Here is a 26331-nt window from a genome sequence, read left to right on the forward strand (position 1 = left end):
CGCTGACGCGGCCAAGATGGCGACGCCCAGCTGGCTTCTACTCCGGTGACAGTTCCGGGCGTCTCTAGCTAGCTTCCCTCAACATGTTCCTTCTCCGAGGCCGTGGCCGCTGGGCCGCAGCGTCCCTCGGCAGACGGCTGCCTTTGCGTCGCCTCCGCAGCGACAGCGCGGCGCCCTGCACCCCGCACTTCGACGTGGTAGTTATCGGAGGAGGGCACGCGGGGACCGAGGCGGCCGCCGCCGCCGCTCGCTGTGGCTCGCGGNCCCTGCTTCTCACGCACCGCGTGGACACGATCGGTGAGGAGCCCCGCGACCGCGGCGGGGACTCTGCGTCCGACCGAGCGCGGGCAGGGTTGCGGTGGACCGGAGTGGCCGGTGCCAGGGGTCAGGGAGCGGAGGACTGAAAGCCACGGCGGCCGCTGGGCAGGTCCCTGGGTTGACCATCCCCGTATTGTCATCTCCGAGAAATCCCGAGTTAACATTTTCACACCCGTCTTGTTAAGTGACCGACGTGGTGCGTCCACGGAGAGCTTGTCAAGCCCTTCCGCCACTTGTCGAGTTCGGTATTTTGTGCTGATAGGCGCCTCAGCTTACGCACCTCGTTTTCATTATCCATCCATCACTTGATAAACATTAGGGTGATCCCGCTTCTAGGCTCTGGCGAGTAAGTGTCTCCTTAAATATAGAAGTCCACTTGTCACTTCACACAGATTTAAATTCTTTTAGACATATACACAGTAGTGCAAAACCTGTGTTCTATCAACGCTGTAGAATATGGCTAAAAACATTTCGGAGGCCTACTAATGATTCTCATAAATGAGACAGTGCTGTGTAGACCAAGCTGGCTTGAAAGTCACAGTGATCCATCTGCCTCAGCCTCCTGAGTGCTGGGATTCAAGGTGTACCCAATCACGTCTGACCAAAGTGATGAAGGACGGTGGTACAGTATCAAGTATTCCTTGGCTTCAAGGAAGAAAGGTAACTTTGGCTTAGACGATAGAGTCCATAGGAATGCAGAGAACGGGAATGAGTCGCCCATTTTCTGCTAATTCCTCCTCTCTTTGAAGTTAGAGGAGAGCGTGTTGGGGTTTATTGTTTTCAATGAATCGGATTAGTCTGATTCCGAGCACTCTTTATTAAGTAATATGTACAGGGTACTCTATTATGATCTTACCCATTCTCTTTAGGTCAGATGTCCTGTAATCCTTCCTTTGGTGGCATCGGAAAGGGGCATTTGATGAGAGAAGTGGATGCCTTGGATGGCCTGTGTTCCCGGATCTGTGACCAGTCTGGCATACATTACAAAGTGCTAAACCGGCGCAAGGGCCCTGCTGTGTGGGGACTGAGAGCACAGATTGACCGGAAACTTTATAAACAGAACATGCAGGTGAGCACGGGAGAGGCCGGGGGTGAGCACCGGTGAGGCCAGGAGGGACTGTGGGCTTCTCCAACTGCTCTTTCAACTGGCATTCTCTGTTGACAGAAAGAAATCCTGAGCACGCCTCTGCTCACTGTTCAGGAGGGAGCTGTAGAAGATCTAGTTCTTGCAGAAGCAGAGCCCGGGTACCCTGGGAAGTCCAGGGTCAGAGGTGTTGTCCTGGGTATGTACTGGCTAATAATGCTAACCAGCCTAGCAAACTCTGTGAGAAACTTGCTTTAGAGAAGAGCATGCAGACGTTTTTGCTGTTCCAGGAAATTCTGGTTTTCGATGCCTGAATAAGAAAATTATGTAAATAATCATGTGTCTCTTCATTTTGACCATCATGAATCTCAGTCAAATTCAAGGTTCATTAATATTATTTTAGTGCCAGGCAGTGGTGGCACACACCTTTAATCCCAGCACTTGTGGGGCAGAGGCAGGCAGATTTCTGAGTTTGAGGCCAGCCTGGTCTACAGAGTGAGTTCCAGGACAGCCAGGGCTACACAGAGAAACCCTGTCTCGAAAAAAACCAAAAAACCAAAAAACCCATGTGAGGCAGATTTCCCTACATCACCCACCCCTCCGTTCTTGTCTTACTTAAGGGTAGTGTTGCTGTGATGTAATGACGAAAGGCAGGTTGGGGAGGAAAGGGTTGATTTGGCTTAGTATCACAGTCCACTGAGGGAAGCCAAGACAGGAATTCAAATTGGGCAAGAACCTGGAGGCAGAGCCGCTACAGAGACCTCAGAGGACTGCTGCTTACTGGCTTGCTCAACTTGCTTTCTTACAGGAGGACCCTGGACCACCAGTGTCCAGGCACGGCCCTGCCCACAACAGGCGGTCCTCCCACATTAATAACTAATTAAGAAAATGTTCTATATGGTTGCCTACAGCCCAATCTTATGGAGGCAGTTTCCCAGTGCCTCTCAGAACACTCTAGCCAATGTTAGCTTGACATAGAATTAGCACAGTTTCTCAACCTCAATCTTTCTGGTTCTCTAATTTCTGACCTTTGCAAGGAGGAACTAGTTCAATCTTACTAGTTTCTTCTCTTCCCTCTATCAGTTACCAGTCTTCCAGCTACTATCTAGCATTCAGAAGTGGATACAACTTTTTTTTTTTTCTTTTTTTCTTTTCTTTTTTTGGAGTGATGTTTTCCTGTGTAATCAGGGTTGGCCTCGAATTCACATAAATTCACCTGCTTCTAATTTCCAAGTGCTGCAGTTAAAGGCATGTACCTCACATGGCCTATTTTATACATTTTTAAAATTCCTTTCAATATCTGACAATTTAAAAAAGAAAAAATCATGTTGTATTTAATCAAAATGCTAAAATCAGTTAATTTTTGACAGTACCCTCACCAAGTGCAGCATGCCTGTGTGCTTCTTTAGGAACATCATGTTTCCCCTGCTACACTGCTTAGATTCTTGAGATTCATAACATATAGCCATCTAGAGTGATTATGCACATGTGTTTAGTGGGTAGAGGTCAGCATTAGGTGTCTTCCACACTTGTTTATTTTTTCTGCTTATTTATTTTTTACACTACTGGGGGACATGTCTGGCACACTCAAGGAAGTTAGCAGCATGCAGGAGACATTTCATTCCTTCCACCGTGTGGGTTCCAGGGACCAGGCTCAGGTCACCAGGCTTTATAGCAAGTTCCTTTTGGTCTGGTGAGCCATCTCACCAAGCTGCAGAGTTGCTTAGTTTTGGAAACAGTGTCTCTCACTGATCCTGGTGCTCACTGACACAGCCAGCCTGGCTGTTCCATTGTTCCAATGCCGAGGTCACAGACACCGCGCACTGGGGCACATGCAGGCTTCTTATTCATTTGGAATTCTTTGTCTTGAGTGCTAAATAAAGAGAAGTTGATCTATAGGCACAAGCTTTCACTTATAAGTTGGATGCTTTTAGAGATGAAATGTGTAGAAAGGCATCAACTATAGTTGATAATACAATGTTGTACCCTGAGATTTTTCTAAGTACGGTTATGGGACTCATTTTATACAAGGTACCTATAACACCATGATAACATCATAAATATGTACTGTTTTTCTGTTTGTTAGTTCTTTAATAAACAATTTATATTGAAAATTGTATTTTATTACTAGGCAGTGGTGGTGCAAACCTTTAATCCCAGTGCTCAGAAGGCAGAGGCAGGTGGATCTTTGTGAGTTCCAGAATCGCCAGAGCTACATAGAGAGAGCCTATCTCAAATAAATTAATTAATTAATTAAATTAAATACACATACATACTTATTGATGAAAAATAAATTTGTTCATACTTTAATAAAGTTTTTAAAAAGAACTACAAGAAAAAATGTCAAGTTTTTAGAGACAGGAAGTTTTTCTGTAATTATTTTTTTGCAGTGGGTGGAGGCTTTTGGGTTTTTTTGGTTTCGTTTTGTTTAGAATGGACTTCTCTGTATAGCCCTGGCTGTTCTAGAACTCACTCTGTAGACCAGACTGGCCTCAAACTTACAGATATTCACCTGCCTCTGCCTCTTGAGCCCTGGGACTAAAGGTGTGCACCACCACTGCTGGCTCTGGAATTCTGATATAAAGTACTTACATTCTATTTTCTTCTGTGGCAACAATGAGGGAATACTTCACTGCTTTGTTTAGTTTACTTTTGTTTTTTTCTCAATCATTTAGCAGATGGAAGTACAGTTTATGCAGAGAGTGTAGTCCTGACTACTGGGACATTTCTGAGAGGCGTGATCATGATTGGATTGGAGATGCATCCTGCAGGACGTTTGGGGGATCAGCCCTCCATAGGGTTGGCTCAGACTCTGGAGAAGTTGGGATTTACGGTAGGAAGACTAAAGACTGGAACTCCACCCCGACTCGCCAAAGAGTCCATTAATTTCTCCATTCTAAACAAGCATACACCAGATGATCCATCCATACCATTCAGCTTTCTCAGTGACAGCGTGTGGATAAAGGTAAGACAGTTACAAAAACCCGGGTTGATGGCTGATACTAGGTATTCACAGCAGGACAGATCCTAACTGTCTGTCTTTCTCCTATTTCTGCTGTCATTTTAAAGTTTTGCTTTGTTTTTATTTATATGTCTGTTAGTTAATTTAGTAATTGGGTCTTTTCCTATACATTGTTAAATTTCATTATTTCATTTCTATATAACTTACTTTGTCTACTGCCTCAGTTACTTTTCTATTGCTAAGACACTATGACCAAGGCAACTTACAGAAGAGTTTTTTGGGAGCTTATAGGTCCAGAGGGTGAGTCCATGACTGTCATGGTAGGGAGCATGGCAGTAGGCATGGCACTGGAGCAATGGGTGAGAGCTTAAATCTTGATCCAACACCTGAGGGGGAGAAAGAGAGCAAGCTAATTAGGAATGTCTCTAGTCCCTTGAAACCTCAAAGCTTATCATCAGTGACACACCCCTCCAGCAAAGCCATCCTCCTGCCCTATCCTTCCCAAACAGTTCCACCACTGAGGGACCCAGTGCTCAAGTATCGGAGCCTATAGGAGCCGTTATTCACTTAAACTACTACATACAAAACCTTTCTGAAACAATTTCAGGTTTACAAAGTAGGAAAACAGACTGAGGGTAGGGTGATATATGGCTCAGTAGAGATTGTGAGCCTTCCCTCTAAATAATTCAATATGAACCTCAACTAAACACAAATGTCCTGTAATATAAATGCAGTGCAGTGTTGAAATTTGAGGACTGTCATACTGATCCAATGTTGTTATTAATAGATATCCCTAGCCAAAGTCTACTGATTCCCCACCCCTAGTCTAGGTCTGTATTTATGTTGTTTCACATTTATTCTAATTGACTTACTATGTAACTCTATTAAGGAAGATTTCCTGCCTCACCTTCCCAAGTGCTGAGATTATCAACAGGAAGCACTATGCCTACTAAAACATCAAAAAATGTTTTTCTGTGTGTGTGTGTGTTTAAAGAGAGGATAGATCTGGCTAGCCTGGAACTCTAGACCAGGCTGGCTTTGAACCTAGCAATCCATCTACCTCTGTCTCCTGAGTGCTGGGATTAAAGGCATGGGCCACCACCATGCAGCTGGTTCTATGGTTCTTTAATGAATGGTTCAAGCTAATGGCTTAAAATGTTAAGAAGTAAAGCCAGGCGTGGAGACACACGCCTTTAATCCCACACTCGGGAGGCAGAGGCAGGTGGATTTCTGAGTTCGAGGCCAGCCTGGTCTACAAAGTGAGTTCCAGGACACCCAGGGCTACACAGAGAAACCCTGTCTCGAAAAAAAAAAAAGTTAAGTAGTGTATTTCAGTTAAGGTAGGCCACCACCACCTGGCTAAAACATTTCGTAATGTCATCTGGTGCTCAGTTTTCCCCTAATTTCCTCAAACATAGTTCATTCTATTTGAGTGTGTTTTCTCTCCCTACCACCTTGATTGCTCTCTCTCTCCCACTCCCTCACCTCTACGGCCTCTGACTTGCGTATGAAGATCACATGCTAGTGGTGGACACCTAATGGGAGTTATCCCCTTCCACTATGGAAACCCAGATTGTCCCTCATTATCATCCCTTGGGTGTGTTTCTTGCAGTAGTTTTATTTTAAGCTATTTTAAAAATGACCAAGAGAGAAGTGTACATATTCCACTAGAGGCTGCTTTATATCTGTTGTTCCTGTCCCCAGTATTTATGTATAAAAGGAGTTAAGTTTTCCCCCCTCTAACTTCCCATATCCTAGATTTGTCTGATTATTGCCTGTACCGTTTTTCCCAGAAACTGATAATTAGATTTAGAAACTTCTTATGTTTAGGTTCACCTGTTGGGATATATGCTGATTTTTGTCAGGAACATTTAATTATGTACAAACGAGATATGTGTTAAAGAAGTCAGTATTGCGTAGAATTTATTTGAATAAGCAGCAGGTCAGTCAGTAAAGGAGCAATGGCCCGTATGCAACCTCAGCAGTCAGGAGCTAGAACAAGAGAGCCAGAGTTTAAGGATAGCTTCTCTCCTCCAGGCCAGTTAGGCTACTCAGGGCCCTGTCTCAAACAGACAAGCAGGTGAAGTCTGCACTGTATCTGCTTGCTATCTTCTAGCCGGAAAACCAACTGCCATGTTACTTGACTCACACCAACCCCAGAGTGGATGAGCTTGTCCTTGAGAACCTTCACCTGAATAGCCACGTTCAGGAAACCACAAGAGGGCCCCGGTAAGGACAGAAGCTGGTGCTTAATCACTTTAAGGAATGAGGAAAACTTTTTCTGTCCTTGAATTTACTTGAAATTTTAATGTCTTGTTCTAGATACTGTCCCTCTATTGAATCAAAGGTTTTACGGTTTCCAAATCGTCTACATCAGGTTTGGTTGGAGCCTGAAGGAATGGATTCTGATCTCATCTACCCGCAAGGGTTATCTGTTACACTGCCAGCTGAGTTACAGGAGAAAATGATAACATGCATCAGAGGCTTGGAGAAAGCCAAAATGGTTCACCCAGGTAAAGAGGGCCCCAGATACTCTGCAGTGTGAGCAGCAAGGTGGTCTTAGCTCCGACCATTGTTGCTTAACACTCCATAAAAGTAGCCCAAGCTAGACATAGGAGAACGTACATCTGTAATCCTAGTACACGGGAAGGTAACACGGGAAGCTATCTGCAAGCTTGAGGCAGTGTGGCTACATAGCAAGACCCTGTGTCAAAATACATAAAGATGGAGCCCAGCATCCATCCATCTGCTGTGGTCTGATGTGCTTTGAGTCTCCTCCCTTAGCCACGTGCAGCGACTTACCGTGTGCTCTTGTTCTTTGGTCAGGCTATGGTGTGCAGTATGATTATTTAGACCCCCGTCAGATCAGTCCTTCCCTCGAGACACACTTGGTTCAGCGGCTGTTCTTTGCTGGACAGATAAATGGAACCACTGGCTATGAGGAAGCTGCAGCTCAGGTGAGATTTGTTTGTTTTGTTTAAGATCTGGTCTCTATGTAGTCTTGGCTATGAAGCTCACTATGTAAACTAGGCCCACTTGAAACTCTCAGAGATGTACCTGCCTCTGCCTCCCAAGTGCTAAGATTAATGGTGTAAGCCATCATGCCCACCCAGTTCCAGCTAAGAGTTGATTCAGATTCATATGGTACTATAAACAAAGAAAATTAGTGTTCATTACTTACCGTCTATTGTGTTAACTATACAGATCTTAGATACAACAGTATTTCAGGCTAAGTGGAGATAGTTGTATAGAATATACTTGTTTTGTTTTGAAATACGGTCTTGCTATGTAGTAGCCCAGACTCATCTTTTATCTTGGTTTTTTGTTTGATTGGTTGGTTGGTTTTGGGGTTTTGTTTTTGGTTTTTTTGTGTTTGTTTGTTTTTTGTTTTTGTTTTTCAGATAGGGACTCGTAGCCCAGACTGGTCTCAAACTTGCTATATAGCCAAGGCTGACCTCAAAATTCAGACCCACCTTCACCTTTGTACTACTGAGATCAAAAGCATGCACCACCACTCCCGGCTCAAACTGCTGATCTCTCTGCTTCACCTCCCTAGCGCTAAAATTGCAGGCGCATGTGTGCCATGTTGCCCAGCTTGTGGGATATGATTTTGAAAGAACTTATAGCTAGTTTCTGAGTCCCTAGATATGCTAGCATGTTATGAAAATATGGGATTGCTTCTAAAGTGTAAAAAAGACTATTTAATTCTTTGAAGATGATCATATTGTTATTACTATTCTGGCTTTCTGTGTTGTGTCTGTGCATTTGTGCATGTTGAGGTCAGAGATCAGCATTAGATATTTTTCTCTGGTGTTCCTCACCTTATATTATTTTATGTGTATGGGTGTTATGTCCCCATGTTTGTCTGTATACCATGTGTGTGCCTGGTGCCTGTGGAGGCCAGAACACGACCTTAGATTCTCTGAAACTAGAGATACAGATGATTATGCGCCACCATATGGATGCTAGGGATCAAATCCAAGGCCTCTGGAAAAGCAGCCAATACCCTTTCCTGCTTTATAGCCAGTTCTCTAGCTGCCTTCTTTTAGTTATGTATGGGGTGATGGTATGAGCACATGAATGTAGGTGCCAGGAGAGGGGTGCCCTAGAGCTGGAGTTATAGATGACTGTGAGCTGCCGAGCATGGGTACAGCAAACCAAACTTGGGTCCGCGGCAAGAGCAGTACACATGCTTAACCTTTTGAACTACCTCCTCAAACCCCCTACCTTATATATATATATATTTTTTTTTTTTTGGTTTTTCGAGACAGGGTTTCTCTGTATAGCCCTGGCTGTCCTGGAACTCACTTTGTAGACCAGGCTGGCCTCGAACTCAGAAATCCGCCTGCCTCTGCCTCCCAAGTGCTGGGATTAAAGGCGTGCGCCACCACCGCCTGGCTATATTTTAAGACAGAATCTCTCATTAGAGCTCATCAGTTAAGCTAAACTGACTAACCAGTGAGCTTCAGTGACCTGTCTCTGCCTCCCTCGGTGCTGAGGTTATAGGCTTGTAGCCCTATTCTCGGCTTCTCGGGAGGGTGTTTAGGATCAAATGTAGGTCCTTGTGCTTTTGAGGTAGCATCTTATGAAATCATTCTAACCTCCCATAATCGTTACCACTATCTTGGTTGGTCAGTGTTGCATTGCTATAAAGAGACACCACATACATTATGTATGTATGTGTATATGTATATATGTATGTGTATATGTGTGTGTGTACGTATATATACTGTGCCCCCACTCCCCACTGCCCAGCTCTTCCTCCCTGTGTGGGTTTTTCCTAGATAGCGTGCTACATAGAATAGCTATTTGTTCAGTTCATAATGGCCTCTTAAACATTTCAGTCCTCTTCTAGGGGGTGATAGCTGGAATCAATGCCAGTCTACGAGTCAGTCGAAAGCCACCCTTTGTTGTGAGTCGCACAGAAGGCTACATAGGAGTCTTGATTGATGACCTCACCACCCTGGGCACCAGTGAGCCATACCGAATGTTCACTAGCAGAGTAGAGTTCCGATTGTCACTGCGCCCAGATAATGCTGACACCCGGCTCACGTTCCGAGGTAACTTTTAATGTTTCACTGCTTTGGGGTTTTATTGGTTTGTGTAATTGTTTTGAGGCAGGATCTCTTACAGTGTGGCCTCAGATGACTTTGAATTCCTGTTCTCCTTGACCACACCTATCAAGTAGTAGGTGACTACTACATCCAGCCGTGGGAAGTGGGTGTTGGTGGGGAGCTATTAAGACAAGGTCTCCACGTCTGCACGCAGTGTGATGCCATGCCCTGTACTCTGCTGGTCTTTTATAAATAAAAGATTTATTTATTATTATACATAAGTCACTGTAGCTGTCTTCAGACACACCAGAAGAGGGTGTCAGATCTCATTACGGGGGGTGCGGGGGGGGGGTGAGCTACCATGTGGTTGCTGGGATTTGAACTCAGGACCTTCAGAAGAGCAGTCAGTGCTCTTACTTACCCGCTGAGCCATCTCTTCAGCCCCTCTGCTGTTCTTTAAAACTTCTTTCTCCCTCTTCGTTTCCTAGCCCATAAGGAAGCTGGCTGTGTGTCCTCACAGCGATATGAAAGAGCTTTGTGGATGAAGTCATCTTTAGAAGAAGGTATTTCTGTGTTGAAATCCATTAAATTTTCAAGCTCCAAATGGAAAAAGTTAATTCCACAAACTCCTATAAGTATTAATAGAAGCCTTCCTGTCAGGTATGATTTTCAATGTAGACTTTTCTTAGTTTTTACAGAAAAATGAGATAGTATGACATTAATCTTGGCAGTTGATAGGGATCAGAAGTTTCAGGTCTGTCTCTGCTGTAGCTGTATAACAAAGTGGGGTCTAAACTGAGCTCATAAGACCCGGTCTTGAAAAATGAATTTAGAAAGAAAGTAAAATGTGTATGGCTGGGCTTGTAGCTTGATGGTAGAATGCATGCTTAGCATGAGTGAGGTCTTGAATTCTCTGTTCTCTGCCTCCCTAGTGCGGGTAGTAGCGTGTACCACCATACCTAGCAAAGAAAAAAATCTTGATAAATATATTTATGTTTGGTTATAAAGTATGTGTAGGTGTTATATGTGTGTGTGTGTGTGTGTGTGTGTAGGAGTTGTGTGTGTATAGGTGTTGTGTGTGTGTGTAGGTGTCTGTGTGTAGATGTGTGTGTGTAGGAGTTGTGTGTGTGTGTAGGTGTCTGTGTGTGTGTAGATGTGTGTGTGTAGGAGTTGTGTGTGTGTGTAGGGGTGTGTGTAGATGTGTGTGTGTAGGAGTTGTGTGTGTGTGTGTGTGTGTGGGTGTCTGTGTGTAGGGGTGTGTGTGTAGGGGTGGGGGGGTGGGTGTTGTGTGTGTGTGTAGGAGTTGTGTGTGTGTGTAGGGGTGTGTGTGTGTGTGTGTGTAGGAGTAGCCTACATGAATTACATGTACCGTATGCATGCTTGGTGCCCAGGGAACCAGAAGAGGGTGTCAGATCCCATGGAACTCGAGTTAGACAGTTGTGAGCTGTCCTGTGGGTGCTGGGAAGCAAGCCCGGATCCTCAGGAATAACATTCAGTGCCCTCAACCCCTGAGCCACCGCTCCAGCTCAAGTCTTAATTTTTTGTACATGTACAATTTTCTTGTGGTTTCCATTGAATTCTTTTGGTTTTCCTCAGATTTAGAGACTTCAAGCCAAAAGAAATACAAGGCCCCATTTTCTCTGTTAGGCTGGAAAACTAGAGTGGTCCCAGCTAATGCATGTTCTACAGCAAGGAAAATTGTTTAATTTTAAAAACATAGTAGTATAAGTTCTTTTTTATTTTTTCAGTGTTATATATTCTGTATAATTTTTTTTTTGAAGGATCATGTCACATTTGAGATTTTGTTTCCCTTGGTTTAGCTATGTGGCTTCTGAGTCTAAAGGACACTCTTAGAAAACATTTTTGTTCCAGGAACAAGGAAGGGAGGTGTGTGTGTGTGTGTGTACGTATGTGTACATGTATATACGTACACACTCGGACGTACACACATCCACGCCTTGTGCAGTCTGAGCCAGCCTTATGTTTCCTCAGTAGCTGAAACAGCTTAGGATGAGCTTGCACCCTGATCATCCTGCCCCAACTCCAGGTCCTGGGACATAAGTTCTAAGGACCTTGAGTAATATAAAGTATATGTGTTTCACCATTGAATTTTTTTTAATCCCCATTTGGAAAACAAACAGACAAACAATGTAATTTAGCTAGGAGAGGGAGCCAGCAGGGCACAAATCAATCATGCTTTGGACTTTAGAGGGACACTGTGCATATCATGATGGCACTGATATTCTCCCTCTTGTGAGTCCTGTTTTCTGGGATGGCTCTTAGAGATGTTACATTGTTTTTAGTTTTTTGTTGTGTTGTACTTAGTTTTATTTTGGGGGTGGGGTGGCCCAAACTTGCTCCATGGCTGGCAGTTACTTGGTGCTCTTGATCCTCTGCCTCCATCCTTTCATGGCAGAGGGACAAACAAGACTCCTTTAAGGGCACTAATCCTTATGGCTGGCCTCGCCTTTTCATAGTAGTACTTGGGTTCTTAGGACCCAACAAATAAATTTGGGAACAACATTTTCACTATTGCAGGCAATATTTTTGTTTACTAGCTCTATTAACCAGTTTTATGTTATAATAAAATACCCAAGGCTGCATATTTTATTTTTTAAAAAGAATCTTTATCTGGCTACCAATTTAGATTCTGAAACTTCCCAAGTTAGGCAGCTTCCTCTCTCTGACCTCTGCTGAGGGTTTACGGCCAGTTGCTTCAGAGCAGTAGGAGTATGTGTAAGTTTAAAAATAACCGTATGTGGCTAGAGCGCATGTGCTGCTCTTTAGAACCCCTATAGAAATATAGGAAGCGAGAAATGTAGGTGTCAGGCTTGCTCTTCTGACAAGAGCTCACTAATGTGAGCACTAACTTCCTAACAGTAGCATAACCCCTTCTGAAGAGCAGAGACGCAGTCCTTTGTCTTAAAGTGTGGTCCTCAACAGTATGACTTATGACACTGGAGACTGTACTTCCAGAGCATATGCCTTTGAGGGACACAAAGGATATCTGAACCCTAGCACACAAAAGGAGGACTCTAAAGAGGGCAGTGGAGGGCCACAGCCTCATAACACCATAATTATTACATAATAACATCACAGTTATGGTGATGAGGGGTTAGGGAGTTAAGTGTTCACGCCACTGAGTTCTTGTGGACAGGGTATTTTGAGCTAGAGTTCGATGTAACCCAGGCTGGCTTGGCACTGCTGGTGCTCCTGCCTCTTCCTCTCAGCTGCTAGGGTCATAGGCATGCGTTAGCGGCACAGAGAATCCATTGCATATTCTTGGATGACCTTTGCGGATGCGTCACTTTTTATTGCTTATTATTTATTTTATTATTTTATTTTGAGACATGTTCTCTCTATATAGTTCTGACTGACTATACAAACCAAGCTGGCCTTGAACTCACAGAGATCCTTTTGCCTCTACGTCTGCCACTGCCACCCTCCACCCTTTTTTTTTTTTTTTTTAAAAAAAGTTTGTTTTAAAAGCCGGGGGGGGGGTTTTTTTCTTTAAAAACCACCCTTTTTTTTTTTTTTTTTTTTTTTTTTTTTTTTTTTTCCCGAGACAGGGTTTCTCTGTATAGACCTGGCTGTCCTGGAACTCACTTTGTAGACCAGGCTAGCCTCAAACTCAGAAATCCACCTGTCTCTGCCTCCCAAGTGCTGGGATTAAAGGCGTGCGCCACCACCGCCCGGTCAAATACATTTTTTAAAGATTTATTTATTTTATGTATATGAGTACACCATTGCTCTCTTCAGACACACCAGAAGAGGGCATCAGATCCCATTACAGATGGTTGTGAGCCACCATGTGGTTACTGGGAATTGAACTCAGGACCTCTGGAAGAACAGCCAGTGCTCTTAACCGCTGAGCCATCTCTCCAGCCCTTGCCTCTGCCTCTTAAGTGCTAGGAGTAAAGTTGTGTGCCACCACACCTGGCCAGATGCTGCTGCGTTTGCTCAGTATACTTAGAAAACATTTGAGAGTCCCTTTTAATGTAATGTTTAGTATATTCCAAGGAATTTTGTTCTGAGTTTGGTTTACAGGACATGGGTCCTTATGTTAATAAAACTATTTACACTGGCAGTGCTCTGGATGTTCTTAAGTATGAAGAAGTGGACATGGAGTCACTCGCTGGTGTGGTTCCCGAGCCCTTGGAGAAGTATACTGCATGTAGAGAGCTTGCCAGAAGACTGAAAATAGAAGGTAAGGAGGACTGTGTGCCTAGGTGATGCCATCCTTTTCCACGTGTGCAGATGATGGATGAGCAGTAGACCGACCACCCAGGGCAGTGGTTGCTGAGCATGCCTGAGGATGATACAGGCTCTGCATGGCCATAGCTTTGTCCTCCAGTGGAAAGCTAAACAGAGAAGCATGCAGCATAGGCTGATAGTGGGAATGGTGGGAGAGCTGTGTGCTGAGTATACAGAAAAAGACTCTCCTTGAGGAGCAGCCAGGGAAGTAATAATGGCGCTTCCGCCCAGCGACAGTGCTCCCTTCAGTTCCACAGCTCACTGGACTTTGGCTGAGGACAGAGTGATGTGTGCTGCCTGCCATTCCTTGGGTCATTTTATAAAGGGATAGCAACAAAGAGAAACCTAGAAAATTCCTAAAAACATTTTCCCAAATGACCCAATACTAAAACATTAAATTTGCCGGGTGTGGTGGTGCATGCCTTTAATCCCAGCACTCGGGAGGCAGAGGCCGGCAGATTTCTGAGTTCGAGGCCAGCCTGGTCTACAAAGTGAGTTCCAGGACATCCAGGGCTATACAGAGAAACCCTGTCTTGAAAAACCAAAAAAAAAAACAAAAACAAAAACTAAAAACAAAAAACCACACATTAAATTTAACTTAAAAAATAACGGAGATAGAACTGGAAAGATGGTTCAGTGGCTAAAAGCGTGTGATGGTCCAGAGGCTCAGGGTTCAGTTCCCAACAACCACCTGTAACTGCAGCTCTAAGGGAGCCAAGTTTTCTGGCCTCCACAGGTTCCTACAGTTGTGTGCACAGACATACATATGATTCAAAATAACTTGCTTAAAACTCAAGTCACCCAGTACAGAATGACAGCATGTAAGGATTCAGACTTATGTCATCATTATGGTTCCTCTATTGAACACTTCAGATAGTTGGGTGTAGCACTGGAAACAGCTGCTTAGATGGCAGACTTTCACCTCGCTGTGCAGCTTTACTTTGTTCAGTTAGCGTGATCCACAGTTAGCATTGTTTATCATCATCCCTGTTGATAGGAAGAATTCAGCCATGGAGTAGCTGTTATTTTGTTTTTATGTACATGTATGTGTTTGTGTGTGCACACATATGCAGGTGCTCGTGGACGGCAGAAGAGAGTTTCTGATCCTCTTGAGTTAGAGATACAGACTCTGTAGTGAGCTGCCTGACATGGGTGAGACACTAGAGCAGCAAGAGTGGGAAGAGCTCGCTCTTTTCCTTTGGTTTTTCGAGACAGGGTTTCTCTGTGTAGCCCTGGCTGTCCTGGAACTCACTCTGTAGACCAGGCTGGCCTCGAACTGCAGCAAGCATTCATAACCACTCTCCAGTGGTGTTTGTGTTTATTTTTTGTTGTTGGTGGTGGTGGTGGTGGTGGGTGGTGGTGGGTGGTGGTGGTTTGGTTTGGTTTGGTTTGGTAGACATGACCTGATGTAGCCCAGGCCAGCCCATCCTAAACAGCTGAGGATGACCTTTTACTCTTAAGCCCTTTTGCCTTTTACTCTCTACGTGCTGGGATTGCAGTGTTTGCCACCTACCTGTTTTTGTGGAGTTCTGGAATGTAATGGTTAATATTGATCATCAACTTGACAGGGTTTAGAGTCACAAGGATTTAGGACTGAAAACATGCCAGATAAGTCCTCTGCCTACTGACCTACCTATCAGCCAGCCCCTAGACAAGTTTCTTGGGGGCAGAACTCAATGTTATGTCTTATTTTCTTTCCTATTTTGCAATGTATATTTGAGAGATGAAATAAATATGCCCTTGGCCATATGCAAGGTCTTAGGTACCCTGTTAGTAACACAGTTACTCTCCCCTTACTGTGATTTGTCTCCCATCCTTGACAAAGAAGGATGGGTTTATAAATACAGAGGCTGTGGACGTTGGTCATGGGGATGAGTGGGTTTTGGCTCATGGCTTGAGGAGAGAGCATCTTCCTGTGGTTGGCTGAACATGAGGCACTGACTTACAGCTCATCCACAGGCAGGAGGCTGAGACACCGGTGCCCGGCTCCCTCTCTCCCTTTGTGAAGTCTGAGCCTGACCTGGGGATGGAGCCACCTCGTCATTCTTTACTTAAGCCATTTCGGAAATATCCTGACAGACATACTCAAATTTCCACAATGCCTTTAAATCTTGTCAAATCAAGAGTCAGTATTAACCATCTTATCCCATTAAACCCTGAGGCCTATTTATGGATCATAAACTTGTGCCAGGTATAGTGAAGCATTCCCATGTAACCCTAGCACTTGGGCAGGCTAGACGATAGGAAACTCAGTTTCAAAGAAAACAAAAACTTGGCATTTAGCCACGTGTGGTGGCATATGCCTTTAATTCCAACACTTGAGAGGCAGAGGCAGGTGGCTCTCTGTGAGTTTGAGACCAGCTTGTTCTACATACTGAGTTCCTGAACAGCTGGGGTTACTTAGTGAGGCCCTGTCTCAAGGCAGCTCTTTAAAAGAACTATTTGATTGGGGGCCTGTAACGTTTTAGAGGTTAGTCCATGATCATCATAGCAGGAAGCAGTCAGGCCTGGGCTGGAACAGCAGCTGCGAGCTTTATGTCCTGACCTACAAGCAGCAGTCAGAATCACTGGGCCTGGAATGGGCTTGGGCAACATACTTTCGCCAACAAGGCTACACCTCCTAATCTTTCTCAAAGACTTTCACTCACTGGGGACCAGGTATTCAAATATATGAGCCTATAGGAGCCATTGTCACTCAAGCCACCACATGGCCTAAAGTGTATGTCAGAGTATGTGTGGGGGTGTGCTCATTCCATGGCCCTTGTTTGGAAGTCACGGGACAACTTACAGGAATCAGTTCTCTCCTCCAACTGTAGAAGGTCTTCAGGTGTAGCAGCAGTTTGTATACCCTACCCCCGTTTTTTGAAATGGGTCTGATATAGTCCAGACTGATCTGGAACTTTTAGGATAGCCTTTATAGGATAACCTTGAGCTTTCAGTTGCCACACTTAGTAAGAACCTATCCAAACTGTGCGTAATGCACGCTGGGTAATAGGTAAAAGTGTTGTGACCCACATGATCCTAGCCCTCGGGAGGCAGGTGCAGGGGGATCTCTCTGAGTTTGAGGCCAGCCTGGTTTATAGAAAGTTCCAGGACAGCTGGGGCTACAGGGTGAAACCCTGTCTCAAAAAAAAAGGAAGGGAGGGAGGAGAGAGAGAAGGAAGGAGAAGAGGGAACTTACCCTTTGTTGAACAAGATGAAAGGACTGCCTTAACTTAGGTTTTTAAAATTTTTGTTTTGTTTTGTTCTTTCCTTTTTGATTATGTTGGAGGCAGTGGTGCAGCCTGTGTGCCTGAGGATCTGGAGTTAACAGGTGGTTGTGAGCCGTCTGACATGGGTGCTAGGAATCGGACTCAGTTCCTCTGAAAGAAGAGTGTGGACTCTTAAACCCTGAGTCTTCTCCCCAGCCACTCAACTCATATTTTAAGGTAGACTTTGCTGGGCCTGTTCTCACAGTCCTGTTGTCCCAGCTTGGGAAGCTGAGGCAGGAGTGTAAAAGGTCTACCTGTCCAACTCAGTAAGATAACGCCTAAAACTAAAAGAGGCTGGGCTGGGCCCTAACTCAGTGGTAACAGTAGTGTGTGTCTCCTTGCATAGCACGCAGCAGGCCTGAATGCCCTGGACTTGATTATGAGTACCACCAAACAAGTTTGTTTTTTTAAACTTTGGCTTTAATTCCCTTTTTTTTTTTCTTGGTTTCTTGAGACGGGGTTTCTCTGTGCAGTCCTGGCTGTCCTGGAACTCGCTTTGTAGACCAGGCTGGCCTCGAACTCAGAAATCCGCCTGCCTCTGCCTCCCAAGTGCTGGGATTATAGGCATGCGCCACCACTGCCTGGCTGGCTGTAATTTTCTAAGAATAGAATACATGACAAAACAGTTGCCAAACTTTCTTCATAACATTACATAACATTAATTCTTAATAAAAACCTTATCTATATTGCATAAATATTGTTTGCTAAGAAACCCCATTTCTAAAAATTACTGCTGGGGGTGCAGCCTGCGGGGGGCATAGCTGAGTAGTAGAGCTACTTGTCTGGCATGTGTAGGTCATGGGATCAATCCCTAGGACCACCCTAAAATACACACATTCACATACAGCTTCACATAAAAATAACTTGGAGAAACAGCCCATCTTTAGGACTTAACACTTACTGTTAAAAATAAGATTTGCAGAGCCGGGCGTGGTGGCGCACGCCTTTAATCCCAGCACTCGGGAGGCAGAGGCAGGCGGATTTCTGAGTTCGAGGCCAGCCTGGTCTACAGAGTGAGTTCCAGGACAGCCAGGGCTACACAGAGAAACCCTGTCTTGAAAAACCAAAAAATAAATAAATAAATAAATAAATAAGATTTGCACAGACAAGAAATTCTGAGTGAGCTGGGCATGGTGGCTGACTTGTGTAGTGTTACCACTTTGCAGTGCGGGCTGGATAACAATCGGCAGTTTAAGGTCATCCTTGGCTGTATAATATTCATCTGCATGATAACCTTCAACTTCCTTTTCCTCAAAAAGGAAAGGCCATCCTCAGGGTGTTCAGGGTCAGCCTCAATATGTGGCAAGTTTGAGGCTAGCCTGGGCTACATGGGATTCTGTCTCAAAACAAAACACGAAAACAGATTACCTACCTCACCTGTCTCCAAGTGTCATGTTGAATGATGATGTATGCAGAAGCTATTTGTAAATAGTAAAGGGCTGTACAAATACAGCTATTAGTGTAATGTGTGTATCATAATACAGTTCTCATCTTATTCACCAGCCAGTTATGAGTCAGTGTTGTCATATCAGCTACAAGAAATAAAGGAGGTTCAGCGAGATGAGGCTTTGCAGCTTCCACATGATCTCGACTACCTAACCATCAGGGATGTGTCCTTGTCCCAGGAAGTCCGGGAGAAGCTACACTTGAGTCGCCCACAGACGGTAAGCCAACAAGCAGCGGGAAGAAGCGAGGTCTAAGCAGAGCCAAAAAGGGCTAGTGCTTTAATTATAAGAAAGAGCGGACGCTGCGGTTATGAGCACTTGCTGCTCTTGAAAAGGGCCTGGGTCCGGTTCCCAGCCAGCCACCCACATGGTAGCTCCCAATGATCCATGACTCCAATTCCAGGGAAAAGAAACTTAGCCTCTTATTTTCTTTCCATAGGACAGATGTTGATCTGTCTCTTTGAGAGATGAGAAAGCTGAGCTTAGTTGAAATAACTGAAAATTAAGAATTGATTTGTCAAGCCAGGCGTGGTGGCGCACACCCTTAACTCCCCAGCACTTGGGAGACAGAGGCAGGCGGATTTCTGAGTTCGAGGCCAGCCTGGACTACAAAGTGAGTTCCAGGACAGCCAGGGCTACACAGAGAAACCCTGTCTCGAAAAGCCAAAAAAAAAAAAAAAAGAATTGATTTGTCACAAAAAGTGTGTGTGTTGGGGGTTGGGGGGAGAGGTATTGATTGATTTGCTGGAGAGATGGCTCACTGGTTAAGAGCACTGGCTGCTCTTCCAGGGAACCTAAGCTCAATTCCTACCACATGGTGGCTCACAACCATCTGTGATCCAAATCCCACTTCTGCCCTTGGTGGGCATCAGGCACACAAACGGTACACAGGCTTACATGAGGGCAAAACACCTCCACATATCAATAATAAAATAATAATGATGATGGTGATAATTAGGAAATGGGTTTCCTCTCAAGTTATCTTTTCACATACACACTGTGGTGTGCATACACACGTAAGCAATAAATAAATAAATTAAGTAAAATAAATTTTAAAAAGGATGATTGCAATTATTCTCTATTCTCTAATCCCAACCATGTCCTAAAGCATTAGTACACATACACGTGTGTGTGTGTGTGTGTCTGTGAGTGTGTGTGTATGTGTCTGTGAGTGTGTGTGTGTGAGATATAATCATTTTAGGTTAAATTAGAATACATTTTCGTGGTTTCAAATCATTCCCTGGATCCCTCTTGGGATTCCATACTTATATTCCATAAGCTTCTAGGAGAGGAAGAGAGCCAGAGTTCTCCCACCCTGTGATTTAGTCTCAACTGTGTATGTGCTTCAAAATGTTCTTATTACCCGGTCCTTCCTATTGTGCAACCACTGAGGCAAAGCAGTTTAATGTAAGCATTCCATTGTATTCCTTATATTTAAAGAAATAAGAAACCCCCAGCCCCACCCCAGTCTGTCTCTTGTAATTATTACATTACAAGCTAGAGGTGCTTTGTGTCCCCTTGCCCTGGATGGGATTTTGTCAGGCTTGAACTTGAGCAGGTCTTGTCTGTTCCGTTTGGAAACGCTTTAAGTCATCCTTTCTTAGCATCTTCCATCCTGTGCTTTAAAGGGAGGAGTGTTGATACAGACGTCTCATTTATGGCTGAGCGCGCCAAAGTCACATAGTTCCCATATGTTGACAGCTGTGAATCTGTGTTAATTGTCGTCTATACCATGTATTTTCAAGAAAGAAAGGAAGGGAGGGAGGGAGGTAGGGGAAGATGTTTTGCTTTATATGTATGAGTGTTTTGCTTGCTCCACATGTGTGCCTGGTGCCTGTGGAGGTCAGAAGAGAGTATCATATTCAGATGCCCTGGAACTGGAGTTAAGGTTGTGAGCCAGACACCGCGGATGCTCCTAGCATCCACTCTGACCCTCTGAAACAGCAACAAGTGCTCTTACTCACTGAGCCATCTCTCCACTTCTCCCACAGATTTTTTTTTTTAATGGAAAGAAAAAGATACTGTAACATTATGGGAAGGAAGAGGAAGGGGATAAGAGTCTTTGTAGCCCAGGTTGAGATCTTTCTGCCTCAGTCTGCCCAATACTGGGGTTACAGGTGTCTGCCAAGACCTGGAAGTAGCTTTTTTTGTTGAGACATGGTTTCCCTCTGTGACCAAGCTAGCTTCAAATTTGTAGTCCTTCTGGCATGATGCCTCCTAAGTGCTGTGATTATATGTGTTGGTATTCTGTCTGGACTCCACCCCCACAGTTACCTGCATGTCCAAGTTTCTTATGATCTATCTAGCTTAGCTAGATCATACGTACCTTTAATCCCAGTACTTACATACAGTTAAGGAGACAGGTAGACCTCTTTGAGTTCGAGGCCAGCCTGGTCTATAGAGGGAGTTCCAGAACAGGCAGTGCTACACAGAGAAACCAGCATAAAAAAACAACAATATGATCTTGCACACATCAATTTAAAATTCTGAGCTGGGGCTGGTGAGATGGCTCAGTGTGTAAGAGCACCCGACTGCTCTTCCGAAGGTCCAGAGTTCAAATTCCAGCAACCACATGGTGGCTCACAACCATCCGTAACGAGATCTGGCGCCCTCTTCTGGAGTGTCTGAAGACAGCTACAGTGTACTTACATATAATAAATAAATAAATAAATAAATAAATAAATAAATAAATAAAATAAAATAAAATTCTGACCTGAAGACATAAGTCATGTCTCACTTCCCTTATCTTCTTTACAAACTTATTTTTAATGACATTCACATTTTCTTATGGGTTTAAGTGTTTTGCCTTCATGTATGTATGGGCAACATGCATGCCCAGTGCTTATGGAAAACAGAAAAAGAGAACATGGACTCCCCTAGAACTGGAGTTGCAGATGCTTGTGGCTACCATGTGGGTGCTAGGAACTGAACCTGCATCCTCTGCAAAAGAAGCAAGCACTCTTAGGTATGGAGCCGTCTCTCCAACCCTCAGATAATCTTAGTAGCTGGCTGTGATGGCACCTGCCTGTAGTCCTAACTGCTTACTTGGGAGACTGAAATGAAGGAGGATGTCTTTATTTAGCCCAAGAGTTCAAAAGTGACCTGGTCAGTGTAGTCTGACGCCAGCTCAGAATCTAACTGGTTTACAGCCTGTCTTATAAAGAGGCTGTGGGGAGAGGACATCTGATTTGACATCGCTCATCCTGGTTCTTTTGTCATCTTAATTCCTAGATTGGGGCTGCTAGTCGTATTCCTGGAGTGACACCAGCTGCCATCATCAATCTGCTCAGATTTGTGAGGAACTCGCAGCAAAGCAGACAGCAGTGACAGAACGCCAGGTCAATCGGTGCTTGTGAAGCAAACAAACTTGGAGACAGAATTCTAACTTTCATTTCATAGAGGACTTAGAGTGAGGGCTTAGGGCAATGGTTTTCAGCCCCTTAACACAATTCCTTGTGTTGTGGTGAGCCCCAAACACAAAATTATTTCATTCCTACTTCATACTGTTACGAATCATAATGTAAATATCTAATATTCAATCCCTGTGGGAGTCTCAAGCCATGGGTTGAGAACCGCTGGCTTAGAGAATATGAATAGGAAATAAAATTAACACTGAAAATACTGTTGTTAGGTGATTTTACGTTTGTCCAAAGGTGTGTGCCAAGACCTGGAAGTAGCTTTTTTTGTTGCCACGTGGTTTTGTTGAGACAGGACAAAGGTTACAGTTTTGCTTTTTTATGTATCTGGGCAAAATAGTGAAAAACCATGTGTAATCCTCTCTGGGGCTCGTATTTCTATAGATCATATAGCAGTCATCATAACTAAAGCAAAACCAAGCCTGAACCTGTGGTGGAACAGACTTGTAACCCCATCACTTGAGAGGCTGAAGTGGGAGGACCTGGAGTTCAGGATTGACCTGGTTGTACAGTGAGACCTGGTCTTAGGGAAACAGGGAGCCACTTACAGAACCTGTGCTCCTCGTCCTGCCTGCTTTTGTCAGTGACTCAGAAGAGCTGCCCCTTCTTCTGTTTCTCTAGATACTGGTGAAAACACGGGCATGCCCTTCCCACTCATTTTCTGAAGCCCCTCCAGTCCTGCCTACTTACTTTTTTTGGTTTTTTGAGACAGGGTTTTTCTGTATAGCCCTGGCTGTCCTGGAACTCACTCTGTAGACCAGGCTGGCCTTGAACTCAGAAATCCGCCTGACTCTGCCTCTGCCTCCCAAGTGCTGGGAACCTATTTACTTTTTTAACTAAATGGTATTCTTTCTCTCTTTTTCTTCTCCAGCTCCCTCTTCTCGGGAGACAAAACATACCACTATGCAAAAAAGAATGAGCCTTAGGAAGCATACTGAATTTGGGGGTGGGGGTGTTACTCAGACAGATACAGCATGGACTCCAAGCTAGCTGAGCTACAAGAGTTGGGCTTGTCTCAATAAGGGAAAAGAAAGAATGAATGTTAGTGTATGTGAATATTTTAGCAATGAGGGAGTGGGGAAATCTGCATAATTTTCTCACCTACTTTACTTATACACAAGGATAGAATTAGTGTAACATAGGACTTCTAAATTTTAACTTTATTGTTGACTCTTGTAGAACTCTCCAATACACTTATTCATAGGCCTTTCAGAGATTTCCATTGCATGAGGTCAACACTATTTAGTACCATTGCAGTTGTTTCCTAAAATAATGTTTCTTCAGAATTAGTACTGAGAAAACTATGTATTTGAGTTAGTACTCCAGTTTAACTTGTTATGGAAGTTCCCAGAGACTTGCAAATATGGAAGTGACTTTGGTGCCACATAAGCAGTAATGGGTGACAGAGCACTTAGGGTTTGTAAGTAAAGTAACAAGTTAATGTTAATGAAAAACAAGATGGGATGTCTCTTTCATACAGGACCTAGAATTCACTGTTTACTCCTCTCAGTACAACCAACAACCCCGAAGTGATGAACATAATGGCTTAGAACACATCTAAGGCCATATTTGATGTTAGTTTGCACCCTTGTTCTCATAAAATGCATTTCAGGCACAGGCCATATAAATTTGCCTGCTTAGTTCTCAATGCATAAGAGTAAAATTAGAACAAAAACAGGGCTGGGGAGATGGCTCAGCAGTTAATAGCACTGACTGCTCTTCCAGAGGTCCAACCATCTATAATAGGATCCTATGCTCTACTGATGTGTCTAAAGACAGCAACAGTGTACTCACATATATAATTCTTTAAAAAAAAACAAAGCCGGGCGTGGTGGCGCACGCCTTTAATCCCAGCACTTGGGAGGCAGAGGCAGGCGGATTTCTGAGTTCGAGGCCAGCCTGGTCTACAAAGTGAGTTCCAGGACAGCCAGGGCTATACAGAGAAACCCTGTCTCGAAAAACCAAAAAAAAAAAAAAATAATAATAATAATAAAAAAAACAAAAACGAGTCATTATTTTGTCCAAGCTGTCCTCAAATCCCTATGCTCAAATGATCCTCCTGCCTCAACTTCTGAAAAATCCAAGACTAAAGCACCCCAGGCAAATTTTCATAAAACTCAGCTGTACATGGTGGTATGTACCAGTCTTGCCTACCTAACAAATTCAAAGCCAGTGTAGACTGTTCAAGACCCTCTCTCAAGAAAGAAAACATTGTTTTTTAGATAACAAAATTGGCTTTGTAGTTGGGTGTGGTGGCACATGCTTTTAATCCAAGTCTTGGGAAGCACAGGCAGGTAGATTTCGGACTTCCAGACCAACCTAGTCTACAAAGCAAGTTCCAGGACATCCAGGGATAGACAAAACTGGATCTCAGAAAAATGCCCTGTAAGTCAAGTTTTCCAAAACTGACAAATTGAGCCAAACCTACTAGTAAGCTTCTAATTCCATTCTCAGGGGGCTGTGATAGGAAGATCACAAGTTCAAGGCCTGCCTGAGCCTGAATTTTTTTTAAAGGAATGAGGATCACTGCTCAGTGAGAGTTTATCTTCCAACCATATGCAAAGGACCTAGGTTCACCCAGTACCTTTCCCCAAGAACTGCCACCAAGAGGTTCATTTAAACCCAGAGGCTAGCCTGACTGGAAGATAAGGGAGTATGGGGGCAGCATTCTCAAGAGCATTAAAAATGATTCATCCTTTTAAGAGCATGTGCCTTTGGACAAAGGCCAACTTGAGGGATGTTCTGCTATGTGCATCTAGGGACTAGACTGCCTCACCAGCCTTTTTCGAGCCCAGCCTGGCTTCATTTACTTTTGTTTCTAAGGATGTCAAGACTCCCTAGCCCTTATGCAGCCCAGGCTGAGACTGCACTCGTGACTTTAGACCCTATTCATTAGTAGCAACAGGCCTTTGTGGAGCCTTTATCTCCCGCATTAAAGCCCAAATGTTTAAAAAAAAAAAAAAAACATTTTAAAGAGTTCCTTTTATTTTATTTTTTGCCTACATGGGTACTATATATGGACCTGGTACAGACCGGCCACTAGATCCCTGAGAACTGTTGTAAATCATGTGGGTGCCAGAAACAGGAAAATTTTCACTAAGTTCACACTAAAGTCATATAACCAAACATCTAAACATTTAGCCTTTTAGAGCACTTAGCTTTCACGTGTTTATCAATGCAATACTGAAGACTATATAGCTCACTTGGTGGAGGGCTTGCCTACCAAGCCTTTGGCCCTGAATTCCATCCCCAGAAACATGCTTTTATTGTTTTGTCTTCAAAGCACCAATAGATGGTGCTACTCCACTTACACACTTATGTGTGCAGGTTTGAAAAAGGTTGTTTGTATCCAACAGACCCATACAAATTTCCCAGGTAGGTCTTGATTCTTATTTAGGGTCTAACAGCTTACTTAAGCAAGTTTCACTATTTTAGCCAGTCATACTTGAAATAACCTCAACAAAGGAACTGGCAAGCCTTTAGTAAAGGGTTTGCCACAACGGCAGCCCTTATCCCACAAGCACTTTTTATCCAGTCTTTACAAGGGTAAAGAGGACACATCGGATGCTCTTGCCCTTTATTTCAAAGGGGTTATTATACTTTTCTAAGTCTTGTCTAAACTTGGGCCACCTGTTCTCATGGGCTTCATGACATATCCTATGCAGCCTTGCCAATCCACTTCCAGGGACTAGCCCATGTTTGTTCTGCCAAAGGTTAACATGACTGTTTTGGAACTTATTTCAAATTACATGTTCTGGCAACTCAAGTAGTCACTGTAACACACAATGTTACACCAAAATTCTCACTTTAATACTAAACAGCCTTTACCTTATCTTTGAAGGTATTCCCTACATCAGCTTGTTTTACATCTTAGCAAAAGCTAAGAAACTTAAGCTTTATCTTAGGAAAACCCTTTTGCTTAGCCACTTTATGCTCACCTATTCAAGATTGGTTTAGTAAAGGTTCTCTCATGTGTTAATTGTGGAAGGAAATACTAACTCTCCAACCTTGCTTCATTTCCAATATTCACAAAGTGTGGTAGCATACTCCAGCAATGCTGCCTCTAAAGCAAACTTAGCTGTCACACCCAAGTCTGACCTACTGCACACAGATCCAGACAGATTGGGGTATAGGACACAAGTCTTCCCAACTATGTACCACACCTTGGGTTGATACATCTAAAATTACTTTGTCCCTAACTCTAATAAGACTTTGAAGTTAACCCAAATCAGCCCTGTTTAGTTTATAGCTGTTCTGGGTAGACCCAGACGACCAGAACTCAATCCCTAAGAACATACCATGGGGACCCCAGTTGTACACACTCGGTTAACTTTCAGCATTGACCAACACAGATTTCTCATTAAACTTGTTTTAATGGTCTCAAAATTCTGTGACAGATTTTTGGTCAAGTTGTTTCCATTAAAAAGTACTGATTTTGAAAACTAATAACTTAAAACTGCCACACACAAAAAAAAATGGTCCACAAAACATTCTTTCCTTCTGAAGGTTTTACGATGCATTGTTATCATTAACCAGTCTTTTACTAT

General features: G+C 43.7%; 1 protein-coding gene across 1 annotated transcript; it reads left to right on the top strand.

Annotated features, from left to right (window-relative positions):
• On the top strand, nucleotides 1-21987 carry Mto1 (mitochondrial tRNA translation optimization 1). The gene is made up of 12 exons (XM_021171983.2): nucleotides 1-297; nucleotides 1188-1387; nucleotides 1484-1601; nucleotides 4078-4367; nucleotides 6481-6593; nucleotides 6687-6877; nucleotides 7191-7321; nucleotides 9220-9424; nucleotides 9907-10078; nucleotides 13507-13625; nucleotides 18427-18587; nucleotides 21600-21987. The coding sequence occupies exons 1-12, from the start codon at nucleotides 84-86 to the stop codon at nucleotides 21693-21695; spliced, it is 2010 nt and encodes a 669-aa protein (XP_021027642.1). The 5' UTR covers nucleotides 1-83; the 3' UTR covers nucleotides 21696-21987.
• The last annotated feature ends 4344 nt before the right edge of the window (nucleotides 21988-26331 follow it).

The sequence above is a fragment of the Mus caroli genome, chromosome 9, assembly GCF_900094665.2.
Source record: "Mus caroli chromosome 9, CAROLI_EIJ_v1.1, whole genome shotgun sequence".
Taxonomy (NCBI): domain Eukaryota; kingdom Metazoa; phylum Chordata; class Mammalia; order Rodentia; family Muridae; genus Mus; species Mus caroli.